The sequence below is a fragment of the Pistacia vera genome, unplaced genomic scaffold, assembly GCF_008641045.1.
Source record: "Pistacia vera cultivar Batoury unplaced genomic scaffold, PisVer_v2 Contig61, whole genome shotgun sequence".
In the NCBI taxonomy this organism is placed as follows: domain Eukaryota; kingdom Viridiplantae; phylum Streptophyta; class Magnoliopsida; order Sapindales; family Anacardiaceae; genus Pistacia; species Pistacia vera.
The window spans coordinates 1-16,814 of NW_022196457.1; the positions used below are offsets into that span (position 1 = coordinate 1).

General features: G+C 35.2%; 1 protein-coding gene across 1 annotated transcript; it reads right to left on the minus strand.

Moving 5' to 3' along the window:
* Positions 1 to 8,051: 8,051 nt before the first annotated feature.
* On the minus strand, positions 8,052 to 15,912 carry LOC116110711 (E3 ubiquitin ligase PQT3-like). The gene is made up of 15 exons (XM_031396932.1): positions 14,963 to 15,912; positions 14,265 to 14,361; positions 13,888 to 13,969; positions 13,615 to 13,781; positions 13,392 to 13,468; positions 13,081 to 13,137; positions 12,205 to 12,361; positions 11,955 to 12,103; positions 11,602 to 11,766; positions 11,139 to 11,438; positions 10,840 to 10,896; positions 10,423 to 10,669; positions 10,106 to 10,234; positions 9,822 to 9,897; positions 8,052 to 8,725 (listed from the first exon to the last, which is right to left on the minus strand). The coding sequence occupies exons 1-15, from the start codon at positions 15,126 to 15,128 to the stop codon at positions 8,093 to 8,095; spliced, it is 2,559 nt and encodes an 852-aa protein (XP_031252792.1). The 5' UTR covers positions 15,129 to 15,912; the 3' UTR covers positions 8,052 to 8,092.
* Positions 15,913 to 16,814: the final 902 nt, after the last annotated feature.

Genomic DNA, 16,814 nt, shown 5'->3' on the forward strand with positions numbered 1-16,814 from the left:
GCAGCAAAACTGAAAAAACAAATAAAATTGTGCAAACTAATTATTCATATTTTTGGTTAGGGAGAGAAGGAATTGGCCTCTTTTTGAATTTTTCAATAGGTTTGCAGTTGCACTATATTTAACTCTCTTTTCATTATTCATCTTCCCTTTCCAATGATTTAGGAGAATTTTCAATGGTTTGCCTATATTGTAGACAAGGCTCAGGAATTGTCAATGTTTCTGTCATATAGTGTTGAAACATTTAGAGAGGCTTTGAGGTGTTGAGTTAAACCAATAATGTTGCGTTATCGATAGTGCTCAAAATAGATATATACTATATTTATCTAGAAAGGAGATAAACTCAAGTAGTGAATTGGATGGTATGATCCTTGGTTTTCAATCAGGAGGTTGGAAATAAGATTGTCGGATCTGGTAGTAATCCGTAAAGCGTAGCCTCCAATCAAGTGCACGTGTCAAGTGATCTATGGCTCATCAAAAATAAAAAATAAAACAAAAAAAGTTTATTGTCTGTATTTTATCAGTTTATACTTTTGTGTTGTTATAAATTACTAATCCTTATGCTTTTTGTAGGCAGGTTTTGGCCACATTTTGTGAGGAGCTACCTACAGATGGTGTTCTCTTAATATGTTGTTCAAGATTTTCGAAGAGCAATTGAATTTTGGAAGATGTAAACTCCACAAATACCATGCTCTTGAAGATTTACACAACTTTTTTGAGATGCAAACAGAAGCCTCTTGTTAATTGCTTCTGCTTTTTTTGTATTTCTTCACTGTAAACTAATTTTATTGTATTGAATTCATATTTTATGTCATTTGTAACTCAGATTTTCTGTCATTACAAATTTTAAGTTCTTTTGGATGAACAACTTATTTTAAATCATTATGAATGTCAATACAAATTGTTTCAACCACAAATGAAACATTTTAATTGTGTTGCATTCTTTATATATCCTTAGTTTGAACTTTTGCTATCAATACAGGGACAAATTGTGTGTGTGTGTGTGTGTGGGCCATGCTAAGTTTCTCATATTGTGATAAGATTATGCTACATTATTTTAATGTTCCTCGTCCGAGCTACTTCCTTGTTGGATTTAGGTTAATGATTACAGAAAATGTCTCATTATAGTTAATAGTGGAGCACAACCCTGGCTGAAGAGAAGTGAACTTTCTTGCAAACAAAATAGTATTCAATCCTTTTTAACTTTTTAATATGGATCAAGCATTTCTTTGCTAACTTAATTCTACAAATACATTGTAGAACTTTTGTGTACACCAAGATGCTGGATAATCTATCATACAGTAAACCTATGTAATAAGGGTGAGTTATGAGTTCTTAAATTTTTTGTTCTATTATTGGCATGCTTCAGAATTGATAAATTATATTACTTTGGGTAATTCACTTAGAAAACCAACATAAAAGTGTACAACAATGAACTCTCATTAATATGAAAATTGCCATTTAACATATAGAAAGCAGCATACAAATTCTCAATCTGTAAGTGTGTAGATCCAAACCAACACAACGAGAGCAACAACGCATAGATATTGTGAGATGGAAACCGAGTCTTGCATCACCTTTTGTAATATACTCTCTAGCTAGTAATTCTTTAAGAAATATATGATAAAATCCACTAAATAACTTTGTAAACATATATATACATAGAGGTATATAATGTAAAATCCGAAAATTTTAATTTTAATTCATATAAACATATACACAAAATAACTGATAGTACAAGGTAGTGTTGGATAGTGCCACCAAACTCCTCCGCTTCTTGATGTCCCACCCGATTGTAAATCATCAAGTGCCTGCAAAACAGTAGAATAATAGACTGAGCACTAATTGCTCAGTGAGTAAACCAAACTGCACAACTGTTTTTCCTCCATTACTCATGTTCTGATTTTCCTTTTCTCACTTTAATCTTTGATAATATTCTTCATTCTTTTCTGATATTCTGCATTCTTTTCTGATACTCTGATGTGCTACTTATCAACATGCAAAGACAATGAATAAAATTGTACATCGTAGAGCACATAAGAAATATTGAATCAAGTAAGTAGCATAATACATATGCAGAATAATAAACTGTACTAAGAAAAGAACTTTCTTTTCTTTTCTGTTATATGTATCTCTTTCTTTTCTTCTCTGTTTCTCTTTCTTTTCTTTCTTCTATTCAGATTTGCCGATTGAACTAGGTTGATGCATGGATTTGGAACCCTGGCCATGTGAGTGGGTACAATCCTCATCTACATGCACTACTAATGGACTGTACAAATATTATATCTCTCTGCTGTGGCCGCTCACTGATGATGGCATGCATGTAGGTATACTCTACTGGGTACAGTCCTCATCCACATATACTACTGACAAACTATACAAATACTGTATCTCTCTGCTGATGCCGCTCACTGATGGCGGCATGCATGTGGGCATCTCTATCACTCACGAGTTCCCCATCACAACAACCTTATAACATAGCATGCTGTAGAAAGAGAATAGAAAGAGATACTATACACATTTCAACATGAATTTCCAAGCTATGGAAATTCTACCCTTGCATTCTTTAGTAAATGAGATAATATACATACTTGCATGTTAGCTTAAAAGAAAACTACAAGTCATTCTCTTTTCTTTCTTTTTCTCATTATTTGCTAACATATTCTTTCATATTCTCATTTACTAAATCAAGGCTATATATATATATATATAATGTAATGTGCACAATATGTGCATGATCAAGCCTATTCTTTAATATGCTTTCCAAGTTCACATTTACAAACTTGAAAATTCATTATGGCATAATGGTATGTCATGACATATACTACCATTCTCTACTATCACAATTGTCATATCAAAGTAACACTTTAACTTGCAATTCCTTTCTAACACTTTCATGTGCTATTCAAAAAGTAGTAAAAGTTCAAGTAACTAGAACCAAACACTAAGGGCCATTTCTCTCATGAAACTAATATGACCAAGTGATATTCTAAATTTTGGCATAACAATATGCACCCTTGAATACTAACATTTACACTTGGTTAAGCCCAACATAATCTTCCTACTTCAATTCTTGCCTTTTTCTAACCCTTTCTTCAATAGGGTTTAGCCAACTCATGCATGCAGTTTCTCTTTGGATTTTCATCAAACACTTCATATGCACATGCAACTACCATGTTGGCTACGCTTCCACATCTCTCTAAATCCACCAAAATTTGAGCAAAAACTCACTAATTATAGCATCAAACCTGGCCATTTTCAACAATTCTCAAAACTTCAAAAATTCCATCACTAATTCTTCCATAATTCCACCAAATCATCACATACTCATACACTACTTCCCATGGCTGGAAATTATGCATCATTAAACATCAAAAACAGCCAATAACTCTCTCATACCATCATATACAAACATCCAAAAATTCATTCAACACAAGTCTTGCTCAAATTAAGGCTAAAATTAGGTTTATTTACCTTGAATGTGTGATATAACTTCATTTTGCTAAAAGTCTCTTCCTCTTGGACCTATATCATATAAAAACCAAAAGAATTTAAAACTTTAAAGTTTAATCACACTCCTTGTGCTAGAATCTTACCTTTGGATGCTTTAGGATTGAAAATCTATAAAAATCCAAGCCAAATCCTATGATTTCCCTTTGAAATTTAGTGAAGAAAAATTGAGAGAAAATGGGGGTGAAGGGTGGCGTGAATAAGGGTTAGAATGGCTAGGGCTTAGGTTATTGCAACCTATATTTATATTCCCATTTTGCCCTTGCACTTTCTATGAAATTTCATCTATATCCTTTAGTCAATTACCAAAATACCCTCATTTTTATTATCTTCTTCACATTATTTTTCTTCCTTTCACTTCCCACTTTTTCAACTAATTATGAGTGAAAAGACCATTTTACCCCTAATGAAGTTTTAAGGAATTTTCTTCACATTTGTCTAAGGTAACTTCAAAGAAATCCAACTAAGGGTATTAGGGCATAAATAAAATTACGTACCTTGTAGGGTGTTACACCTTTATCATGTCCCGTTTGACTACATTGGCATTCATAATTATATGTTCAGAAAAGACTCATCCTATAACCATCTAGTTCAAACAAATTCTGCATTTGACCAACAATTTCAATGCAGAATCAAACTCACCAAACTGAACAAAAGCATCGGTCATATCATTCCATGAAATAATGCTTCTTCCCAGCTATTCTCAAACACTTTCTCTGCTAAGTCCAAGCACCCACAAGAAGCATAAAAATGAAATAAATTATATTTATAAACATCTGAACCAAACCCATATTTCAAATTTGGCATGAGCTTGTTTCCCCTCAAAGAGAACAAACAAGTATGCCACAAGCTTTCAAAGCAAATGGGCATGTGTGCTTACAAGCATAACATTTCCTTCCTCAACATCCTTTTATAAAGGTTTATAGCCATTTTAGAATCAACGTTTTGTACGCAAGCTCTAAATGTGTTCCACATAAGGAATTAGGAGCATCGATTTGATAAAACACAAACTGCATAGTCAACGCAACAAAGGATGCAAAATTGAGAATTCTATTGAAGAGAAAGAGAGTGTAGTGATGGTGAGGCAATGTGGTATGGAGAAGGGGAAAAAAAAAAAAAGCGATTTCACAATTTATTTCATCAAATAGAGAGCGAAGGAAAAGAAAAAATAAGAAGCAAAAACAAGATTGATGGAGAAGAAGAAATAGAAAATCAAAAGTTGCGTTTGGCCTCTAACCTATTCTATCTTACCCAAAATACATATTTGTTTCTTATTCTCAAATTCAATCCTATTCTTCAACAATTTTAAACCCCCTAAGTTTGTTAATTTAACTAACCCCCTAACAAAAAATTATAAATGATAAAAACACTCTCCCCCACCACATTTGCCAGATTTTAGCTACCACCGCTGGAAGGTGGCCAGAATCTACCATAATGGCGCACTACCAGCTGGATCTGGCCAGTAGTGCAGTGATCTAGCCTTTTTCGGCCAGCTACACCAAAGATCTGGTCGTTGACGGCCAAACTTGGCCATAGATTTGGCCTTTTTCGAACAATTTATTAACTTTTATTGTAAGGGGGTGTTTAGCTAAATTAACAAACGTATGGGTGTTTTTATAATTTTCAAATCCTACCTCGCAATAACAACCCAACTCAACTTTTCAAATACTACTCAAAACAATAAAACACACAGCCAGATGTGGAGAAGAAAGAAAAAATTGTTAATTGATGTAGCAAACTTGCAAGGGCATTCCAGTTCTTTTCATAAGTGTTACCATTTGCAGACGGAAATCACTAATAGAGAATGATGGAAAGTACCTATTTTTTGTTTCCAAACTGTTTGGTACCAAATTGTCTTTACGAAAAACTTTGGTGGGTGCATGTTGTTCACCCTTTTATATAATGTGCTCTTCCAGAGCCTTCAATTACATTTGTAGACCCTCAGTATATTAATTAGCCTCAACAAGGTAAGACTTGAAAATATTGTTATCTTTAGGGATTGTATATGTAGCTGTATTGTCCTAAACACATATCATCGTTAGTTTTTGGAAAAAGGTAACTCATTTTGAAGTCCATGTCTTAAACTGGTCGTGATGATAACGTGATGTATAATAATAAAGCTGAAGGTTGAGTTAATAAAAAAATAGAGATAGGATAAAGTGAGAGATTTGAGAAATATAGGACTAAAGAGATATTTTCCATTATGAAGCTTACTATCAATCAGGACATTTTTGGGTATTGTCAATATTGTGACAAGGTGGGATTTTGGGGCCTTTTATAGCCTAATTCACCGCCCCAATACGATACACATGTCCCTTATATTATGGCTTTCAATTCTATTGGACTACTTGATTAGAATTCCCTGAACAATTATGGCTAATGTAATTAGGGTTGTAAACGAGCCGAGCCAAGTCGAGTTTGATTTCGAGCTTGGCCGTTTACTACAGGATCGAGCTCGAGCATGTCGAGTCAGAGAAAGGGACTCGAACTCGAACTCGATCAAGTTAAGTCGAGTTCGAGCTGACTCGACTTCATCTTCTCATCTCACTTTATCTTCATCATCTGCATCTTTATCTTCATCTTCATCCTTTTCTCGTCTTTATCTCCATCATCTTCATCCTCATCTTTATCTTCACCTTCTCTTCATCTTCGTCTTCGTCTTCATCTTTATCTCATCCTTCATCTTCATCTTCGTCTTCATCTTCATCTCATCTTCATCTTCATCTGCAGAACATTACGAGTTACGCTGCTTCCATCTTCATCTTCATCTTCTTCCTCACACACCATTATTTGATTTTGATTTCTGATTTCTGATTATGAATTTTGCAAGAACAATTTAAGGTTTAGGGTTTGTGGATTTGGGAAATCTGATTTGGGGGTTTAATTTGTGTTTTTAGAACTAATTACCTTGGGGGTTAAATGTCATTTTTATAAATTTTAAAGTTAAAGATAAAGATAAACCTTTAGTCCCCACTTTTATAAAACTAACAAAAGGAACCCTATTTAGCTGAGCCACCTCAGGCTCGCGAACCTACGAGCCAAGCCTCCCCATGTTCGAACTCGACTAGTTTTATATAGTGAGCTCGAGTCGAATTGACTCAGCCGCGAGCCGCTCAACTCGTCTGACAGCCCTAAATGTAATAATAAATTGTGTTACCTTGTTTAGGTTATCTTACATTGCGAACTCCCCAGGATCTTGTTCTTTTTATTTTTTAATCATATTCAGCTTGTGAATTATTTTATTAAGAATATTATAGTGAACTTATTGTTACAGCTTTTCCTAAAGTCACTTATTTATAACTATAATTTAAAAAATATTTGATAAACTAACTTGAAAAGCGAATCTAATTATGAATAATTTATTTTATTAAAAGACTCCGAAAGTAGGATTGGTCGTCGATCTATCCAATGGAGTAGGCGTTGTCATTGAACTTGCCATTGGAACGACGTCATTTTTTAAATAATAAATATTTTTTTAATATTTACAAATAATAAGAAGTTTTCCAACCAACAACCCTGCGAGTGTTCTCCCTTTTTTATTTTTTATATTAAATAAAATCTTTTTTCATATATTTAAATAACTAAAAAACTTTTTAAAGAAAAACATATTTTAGTCTGTTACATTTGTCACATTTCAATTTTTTAAAAGTAAAACAATTTAAAAATTGAACAAAACAAACACCTAAAAACTTATATCAAAGGCTAATTATTTTTAAAATTAAACACAGTGATTAAGGGAGAAGCTACAACAATCCCAATCTAAGCCTGAATGCCTTAAGGATCGAAATTTAACAATCTTTTTCCATTTGGTCCAATTTAAGTATTAATCCGATTCAAGAAATAGGATTTAGTTTTCTTTTTATAATAACCATCATCATAATGGTTAATAACAAGTGGCATCATTTAATCAAAATATATCAGTGGGTCAAACAAAATGATGAGTATGAAGTGATAATCATTCTACTATTTTCCTCCCTTTTTTGTTATCAAGTATTTTAAGAGTAATATTATACTCACAATCTCTTCTTACAAACTTTTTCTTACAATTCCGACATAACAATTTAATTGATCAGTCGCAATTTATCAAGTAAAACCTATTACAACTAACTAATTACGAACTGTCAAATACGGTTATAAAAAAATTTGTGAAAGAGATTGTTGATGAACATTTTCCATATCAAATTTATAAAATTTAGCTTACATTAAAATTATACCTCTCTTAATTTGAAATAGTAATTTTTGACATATTATCATAAGGGCTCAAATGGCAATAACAAGTTGTTTCATAAATTGTTGGAATTTAATTAGAAAATATTAATAAGGGAAACAATGAATCCAATTGAGAAGCAGTAATGCAAGTGGAAGGGAAGAATGAAAATGCCGAAAAGAGTAGAAGTGAAATGAAATATCATATATAAAATTAACAAAATGGCAGTTTTATTCGAAGTAGAGAAGAGCATGAATAACACCATCTCTCAATGAATGAGTGGAACAAGGCATTCCATGTACACACTTTTATCCAAAGTCTCAAAGAGAGACGACGGCCCACTCAGAGTGGAGGAAAAATCAGCCTCTCTTTTAGAATCTATCTATGCTTACGTTCCCTAGTGGAGCCCCTCGAGTGTCGCGGCTCCTCCTCCCACTCCACAGCTGGCGGTGGTTGTGGTGTTGCCTCATATCTTGAAGGTTTCCTCTTGAAATGCCTGTCATCATCACTCGACTCATAGTCCACACCACAACCACTCTTAAGTAGCTTGGCAGAAGATGACTTGTAGTCCTCGTAAAATCCATTCGAGGATGGCTTGGCTGCTTCTGTTGTTGCTGCTGAAGAAGAGGAAGAGAGCTTTCGTTTCTTTGCGTTGGCAGCTTCTTCTTCAGGGAAACTAATGCGAGAAAAGACACTCAGTTTGTGTTTTTTGTCAGCTGCTGACATTGTCGGTGTTGATGTTGAAGTGGATTTGACGACTGTTTCTGAGGAAGGCTTTGAAGAGGACTCTGAACGGTGATGGTGATGATGGTGATGCCTTTCACGTTCACGTTCACGTTCACGGTCGTGGTCATGATCATAGTCATGGTAATCATAATCATGGTCACGATGGTGATCAGACTTTCTCTTGGATGGCCGTGGGGGTGGAGGTGGTGGTGGTTCTGGAGATAACCTCACAGGCCTGTGGCGGTGGTGATTGTGATCAGCACTTGAAGCTTGAGGAATTGATTTCTGCGACCAAAAGCATATATAAATGTTCAGTCAAAATAGCGCAACAGTATTGGGCTTTTTTATAGTTATTATTATAAACAAAGTACAACTAATTGAAAGATATTGTAAAACTCAGTTAATAACCATTTTAACCAATAAAATGTTTTAAATTAATTTTTCCCCCCGTCCACGTGTGTCCTTAGAAACTAAAAGATCTAAGCCCACAACATAGTTACGCATCAGTTATTTTTTTTTAAAATAAGATGTAAATTTGATGATGTTATGTCAGTATAATAAGATATTTTAAACGCCCGAGGCTGGTGGAAGCAACAGCCCAAGCTCCTACTCATTTGGCCCAAAGTATACATCATAAGCTGCAGCAGCTTTGTCCCTCGAAGCCAGAGGTAACCTCAGTACCCACAGCCAACTTACCAGTGTATTCAGACAATTACTATCCCAGTCAGATCGTCGTGAGCAGCCACATCAGTAATTTTTTTATTTATTTTTTCTTTTTACAAAACAAAGCAGCTGCAGCACTTGACAGCATTTGCTAACAAAAGAGAGATATAGCTGCCAAAATTATAACTCTGGGGGGAAGAAAAATGTCTGTACAGGTAAGTTGGCATAACTTTATTAACGGGGTCACAAAGCTCGTATAGCACCATGAAACATACCCTTTAAAATGGAGCAGTAACAATGTTCAGCTCAGATGTTATCCTTTTTTTAATGTTATATCTTTTTGTTCTTGAAATATTAGAACTTGTATGGATAGGAAAGAAGCTAAGAAATTTCAAGTTCCATCCGTCCTACAAATTCTCTATACCCCCGTCAATTGGAGAATTATCTTCAAAGTTAAATAGAGTAAGATCGAAAAGAAAAGAACCCATCCAAAACTCCAATAAGAAAATTCCCAATTATTTGATCCTAAATGCAGCAGTAGAACAAAATTTCGTTCCCTTTTCCGATAGATGAAAGAAAAATTTGCTATCTTGACAAAAAGGTTTTTTCTTGCCATGGTGATTTTATCTAGCCAACTAGTTGCTCGAAACCATGAAAGAAACCAGCTGTAGTACACAGAAAGAGAAGAAAGGGAAATTTGGAAAATATAAAGACATACAGATTTTGGTTTCATGGAAGAAACATCGACACTGCTGCTCACTTCTCTAGCATAGTCTCGATCTCTACTGAAGTCCCTGCAGTAAATTGAATTTATCGAACATACCTAAATCATCAATCAACAAATACAAGTAGCTGCAGTAATACGGCAGTGAGGAACCAAATGCCATATATATTAAGCCAACATTTAAAATGAATAACATCAGTGATGCTATACAAAAAAAAGTATGAAATACAAAAGTATAAAATGTTGGCATCGCATATTAATTTATCGAATAATATTACCTTTCACTTCGTCTCTCATTTTCACGCTTCCTCCTTAAATCAGCTTTCCGTGCCTCAAATTCTTCTCTGCTCATTACAGGGTGTGCGGGGTGTGGAACATTCATGCCCATTCCAAGATCTGCTAGATCCCTGCATTTTAGGAGAACAAGTGCTTAGTATGCTTGTATAAAACACAATACATCTAGTGCATTCACAGACAACCTTTATCAATATTCAGCACACTAGTGCTGTATCCAAATTCAGCAAATATGCCATACATGAAAAAAAAAGACCACAACTTGCTAACACACCCTCATAACAGTTCACACAGGGCATACCTCTGAGGAGGAACACCGGGCAACATATAACCTTGTGCCATAAAAGGGTCCTGGTGCATGACACCTCCAAACGGCATGTCTAAGGGGCCCATAGCATAACCCATATAGGGCATGGCCCCACCAAACGGAGCTCCATATCCTTCCATCCCAGGCTGAATGCCGGTCCAGTAAGGATTATAAGCTGAGGGTCCAAGAGGCATCATATAATTCTCAGCTGCAAAATCTTGAGGGGTTTTCCATTGTAAGTCTGCAAGGCATCCAAAATTCTTTTGATTAATCAAAAACACTTCATAAAACACTCTTTACAGTTGATTGAAGATGACCATACTTATTAATTACTAAAGCAATCAGAAAAAGAAACAATCAGTGAATTTGCAAAAAACATCAAACATATCCCAAAGAAGAGAACAGGCCTACCATTTGGAGGCATGCCATTAGCAGGCATGCGAACTTTCTTCTTTTTCTTTTTCTTTCCTGACAAAGCAATAATCAAAGCTAGTTAGACAATTATCATGCCTCATTTCAACAATCAACCTATACAATATTTCTATCCCACTAAAAATCTTTCTTTCCACATGCTCTTCTAGAGTTTAACAAAACAAGGAATAGTAAGTTTTTCAGGCATAAATTATATGAAAGGAAAATTAAATACAAGGTGATTTAGCCCACCCAACACTGGTGCGTCGCCTAAAAATTGATGGAAGAACAAATGTTACCTGCCTCCCCAGAAGCCATCTTCTGCTGGACTTCCTCCTCCACCAGTGGGGCACTCCCTTGTGATGCAGGCTCCTTCACACTCATTGACTCAAGTGTGGCTTCAGACACATCAGGTGCTTTTGCTACTGCCCTTGGCTTTTCCAGAACCTGCTGTGGAGCAATAACAGCTTTTCCCTCGTCTGCTGTCTCCTTCATGACTGGAGTTTCTTCTTCAATAGGCAATGGCTTTTGCTCTCCTTTTGAAGCAGCAGACATAGTAGGAGATGGAACCTTAGGCGGCAACCTGGCAGATTCCATATCTATAAGAAGACAACAGTGAAATTAGTCATTTCCATTAAACCAGAAACAGATGGTGAAAATAAAAGGTCCATATCTACAAGAAGAACAATGATATTAGTCATTTTCGTTAAACCAGAAACAAATGGTGAAAAAAAAAAAAAAGGCATGCATCTTAATACGGACCTTGAACTTGAAAAGTGCTTCCAGCATTTTCAGCACTACTGTTACCAGACTCCAAAATACGATTTATCGTATCCCTAAGTGTCTTGTTTGGCAGAAGATCATCTGCGAGAATATTTGTGGCCCCACATACACACATTGCTTTTGAAATAATGTGGTCCCTGATGCCTGAATTATGTTGTACAGATGTAAGCTTCAATTTAAGGAGAACGTATATAATAATGCAGTGAAAACAAGGAGCAAGAGAGAGGAACATGTCTGACAGTAATAGGTAAAAATCTCTGAATATGACAAAGAAAATTTATCATGCTTAAGTGATAAAATCATAAAATACAAGCTTATGACAGGGAACTTACACTTATCACAGAAACTCTTGAAACAACATTTGCTTGTTAATACAGCATCTTTCATTACTTCCTTGCACAATGGGCAGTGGAGTTCTGGGGGAAGATCACCAACAGGACGTGTGGAAGGTAAGCCCTCGATTTCTCTCTCAAAAGCAGCCCTGTAAATATTACAATAGGTTGCAATGCATCAATATGCCCACTACTGAGTTCTCTCCAATGGACAAACAAAAATTTAAACATAAATGTGGCATAAACCTACTCATTTGGCTTCAAAACAGCAACTGCACCACTTGGCAAGGCATATGAACCATCTGGAGTAGCAATTAGCATTGACTTTGGAATACCAGTAGGATGTTTAAATCTTTTGACATCATACTTTGGGTCACCATTAGTAGGGCAATGTTGAATAAAATGTCCTGAATAAGAAATTTCAATACATTGAGAATATTTCCCAATAAAAACTTTTAACTATGTTTTAAAAGGAAGGCAAAGCATTGGAGTTCTTTATATGCAATGCATAACATACATGTAGTGTGGCATAAGCTATTTTTGAATATCAATTCCATTTCAAATCTTATATATAAATAGTTTTGAAAAAGTTTAAGAAATAGTAAAATCAGAATCCCAAACAAGACTTTCAAAGCATTCAAAAAGGCTGAATAATTTCTTTACTGACACTGTTTACCCCAAAATGGAAAAAAATTGAAAATGCCTTATTTGATCAACCCTTTGGAGTTTGGATATCTTATTTTTGTATGAAAATAACACATTAGAAGTTTGAAAATAAATTTAAGATTGCTGAGAAAATCACATAGAGGCTATCAAAACACTTAAATCGAGGCTCTTTTTTTCTTTTCAATCCCAATGAATTTCAATACAGGCTTTACTTTTAACAAGAGCTGGCTACCTATTTTGAAGATGTTTTGTTCAAACAACAGCTTAGTTAAATTTTCGGCTTCAAAACTGCACCTAGGGTGTAAGCACCACTAGGTACATTAGACTCAAATCCATGCCCCATCTTAAAGAAGTATGTCATTACAGAATAATCAAAATTAATGCATTGATGCGTCTGAACTAAATCCCCCAAGTAGGTTTTTTACAAAAGGACAACCGAAAAAGACAAGTGTAAGCATACCTGGAACCTTACACCTGTGACATACATAGCCCTGTGGAGGTGTTTTACGCTCCAAACCTGAAAGATCTCAGAAGATTAACCCAGAATCAGTTTTACATAGCCAAATTAGTAGTATACTTACAGTAACACAAATAAACGAACATGTAAACCTCAGATATGCCAAAATCAACATAACAGGCCGATAAACACAAAAAGATGCTGAAAGAGAGACACATGCACAGAGAGTGCATACAAATTCAGTTAAAACTAACATTTCCTAATTAATATGTAAAATTAAATTAAATTAAAAAGATGTGGTCATAGAAAATCACCAAAACCACGTCCACCCATCCTTCCTCCCATACCCCTTCCAAAGCCTCTACCAGGGCCAAAACCATCAGAACCTTGCCTGCAAATCCAATCCAAAAAGTTAACATAAAATGTAATGTAAAGGAAAAAAAAAATTCTAATCTGCATTTAATATCATTTTAGCAGTCAAAAAATCAATCATCAGAATTAAAAAATGCGGCAGAAAAAAACCAAATGGGATCTCACCGCTGCCAGTCCAAGGCAGGAGTATCAATTAAAGCCTTGATCTTGCTGTCCTCATCAGCTTTATTTGATGGTGGAGCATCTGGAAGTGGATTGCTTGACTGCACAGATGGTGCTTCAGGAATTGCATACAAATCATTCCCAAACTCATCCCATTCAGTGTCTTCATTCTGTGTTCATTTAAGACAATATTAGTTAAATGAACAGGAAATCAAGTCATCAACTTACAACAAACCCAATATAATCTCAAGGGAAAACCATAGAATAAAAGCTTACATATATCATAACAGAAGTATCGGCTGCCTGGAAGCTACTCTTTTCTTGTTGTGTGTCCTCAGCCACAGGTTCCACCTTAGGCCTGCATAATATAAATTCAGTAAACTCACCAAGCCCCCATAACTTGTCTCACCAGCAACTAGACAATACAAATAACATCAAGGACAATAACATGTTTTTACTTATAAAATATAAAACAACACTGCCTGAATCTTCAAGGTCAGGGCTCATAGATCATGCAATCCTGATGCTACTACAACAAAAATCTTCATAACCATGATCTTGATGCTACTACAACAAAAATCTTCATAACCATCTATTATCACCTTGACCTACAACAACCAATAGATTAACAACTTAAAGGTTTGAGAAAGTACTCTGGCTCGGTAACAATGGGCATGCGAGGCCGTCCAGGAACCCGACGAATTAATACAGAAGTATTTTTTGGAATTAACATTGCCTCATCAAGATATTCTGAAATTGCAAAAAAGAGAGAAAAAAGTCTATAAAAACACAACAAAGATATTGACCCATGAATTAAACATAATTTCACCACAACACACAATTCCCCTTTAACTCTCAGTCAGAAAAATGTCAGCCTAACTACTAAAACCCAGTAACCATCTCTTAACCACTCAAGAAAAATGGAATTGCCTGCCATTAGATTCAGTTTTCTGCTCTATCCAGTAACCCCAAGTGCTTCTGTGTCCGATACTTTCTTTTGATATTATCAATGCTTGTAGCCAACTTACCAAATAAATATTACTTCATTATATACCACTACCTATTTCTGATTAGGTTTCATTACAAACCACAACCTATTTCTGATTAAGACAACATTGCTGTTATAGATCTAAATCCAGTAAGGCATGCCTACTAATTTGAAGCAAAAAGCCAAAAGCCATATGACTTTCATTTTGCACACAGTCAGAAACAGCAAAGCTATCATCATTGATTACGGCAAATCCCAAACCCAGAAAGCTAAACTTATCTCACTATTAGAAACCCAAATTTGTTAAGAAATCAAGATTAAAAACCCATTATTATAATGTACTACTAGAAAGCAAAAACCAACCTTCGTTAGTTTGGGCATTAGTGACCAGGAGGTCGAAGTCGGTACCCCTGCCTAAATGCTTTGATTCAAAAATTTTTTCTTTCAAGGTACCAACTGATATAAATGGACCGTCCATTGCGATAGAATCATAATCTCTTGCACTCTTAAACTTGTAATAAACAGCCATTCCTTTTTTCTGATTTGATAAAATATTGTAATAGAATATATGGAAAATGGGAAAAGGAAACACAAATATAACGATATAATCAAAGGCCTTAAAAAATTAAAAGGCCTGACATTCAAATGAACTTAAAACTCGAACAAACAAAAATATGACAAAGTACAAAAGCAAAGGTCTCTCTTTTAATTATTTTTTTTCTGATTTCTTCGGTGTAACTAATGAAAGATCGAACCAATCAATTCGCGCAATGGATCCCGCTGAATATTCTTCACGCGTTGCTCGAGGCAAAAAAACTAATTTATTCAATACGAGACTGAAACCTTCAAACTCTCAAATTATCTGAGGCAAACTCCTTCTCGCACACAGCAAACGAGAAATTCGCAGCCGATTCTCTCAATTCAATGAAAAAATGGCAGATCCAACAGAAAAATGATGAAAACCCCAAATATTGGATTTCAATTAAAAGAATCGCCGCCGACCAAAATCTTCAAAAACTGATTAATTAGCGATCGACGAAGCGATATCCACGATCAATAGAGATGATCTTTGCGGCAAAACGCGAAACTTTTAAGCAACCAAAAAGTTGCCGTTGAATTGTCTTCAAGATAAGAAGCCGCGAAATCAAGAACAGATGAGAGCAAAAATCGAAGCCGAAGACTGTTATATAGAGTTAGGGTTTACAAAGATCAGATAATGGCTTTGAAATAGCAAAATTAGGGTTAGGGTTTCATAATAAAGACTATAAAGTGAGGGAGATTATTCTAGTTTCTTGATTCAACAACTGATTGATAATGTGGCATGCCTATTTGTTTGTGGTGTATTTATAGGTGATAGCAATGATTTCCTTACGTTGCACGGGTTAGGTGCTGTTTCTCGCGCTGTCGATTCACGCATTGTTTCTGGATAACGCTGGAGTGGGCCACATATTATATGACCAATTCGGCCCACAAACTTCTAGGCCGAATTCTATGAATGACAGCCAGCCCAATCCGTTTCGGCTGGTCCCAAATAATTAGTACGAGTAATATGTTCTAGCTGCATTAGGTAGGCCGCACTAGATTGGATTAAAAGGAGGCCGTACTAGATTGGATTAAAAGGACGTTTGGTTCAGGGAATGTTAGATTACTGAAAATATTGGATTACTGAAAAGTTAGATTACCTTGAAAATTATTGAAAATCTTTAGGAAAATGTGTTTAGTTAATTAGTGGATATGTTATATTAGAGTAGTGCTACAATTACTGAAAAGAGTGCACCGAATTCATGCACTGAATAACGTGACATAATCCTGACCATCGATTAATATTAATTCATAATTAATCGATGGTTAGGATTACGTCACGTCATTCGATGCGCTCCTTTCGGTAACTGTATTTTTTTCCGTTATATTAATATGTTTGGTTGGAAGGAATAAATTGGTGGGTATGTTATTTAAATTACTGAATTATCCTCTAATTAAATATTATTATTATATTATTTTTTTATATTGATTATTATTTGGATTATTATATGCATTTAAAAACTTAGCAAAAATAACTCCATAATAAAAGTTTGGAAAATCAACAAAGCACCCCTACCAACCCAGCCACTGCTGACCGTCGGTAACCACCATAGGCCGTTGACAGCTAGCAATCTAACGACGCACGGAAGGTAAGAAATGGCCTTCGTGCACCGTATGGCCATTTCTGGCCAAA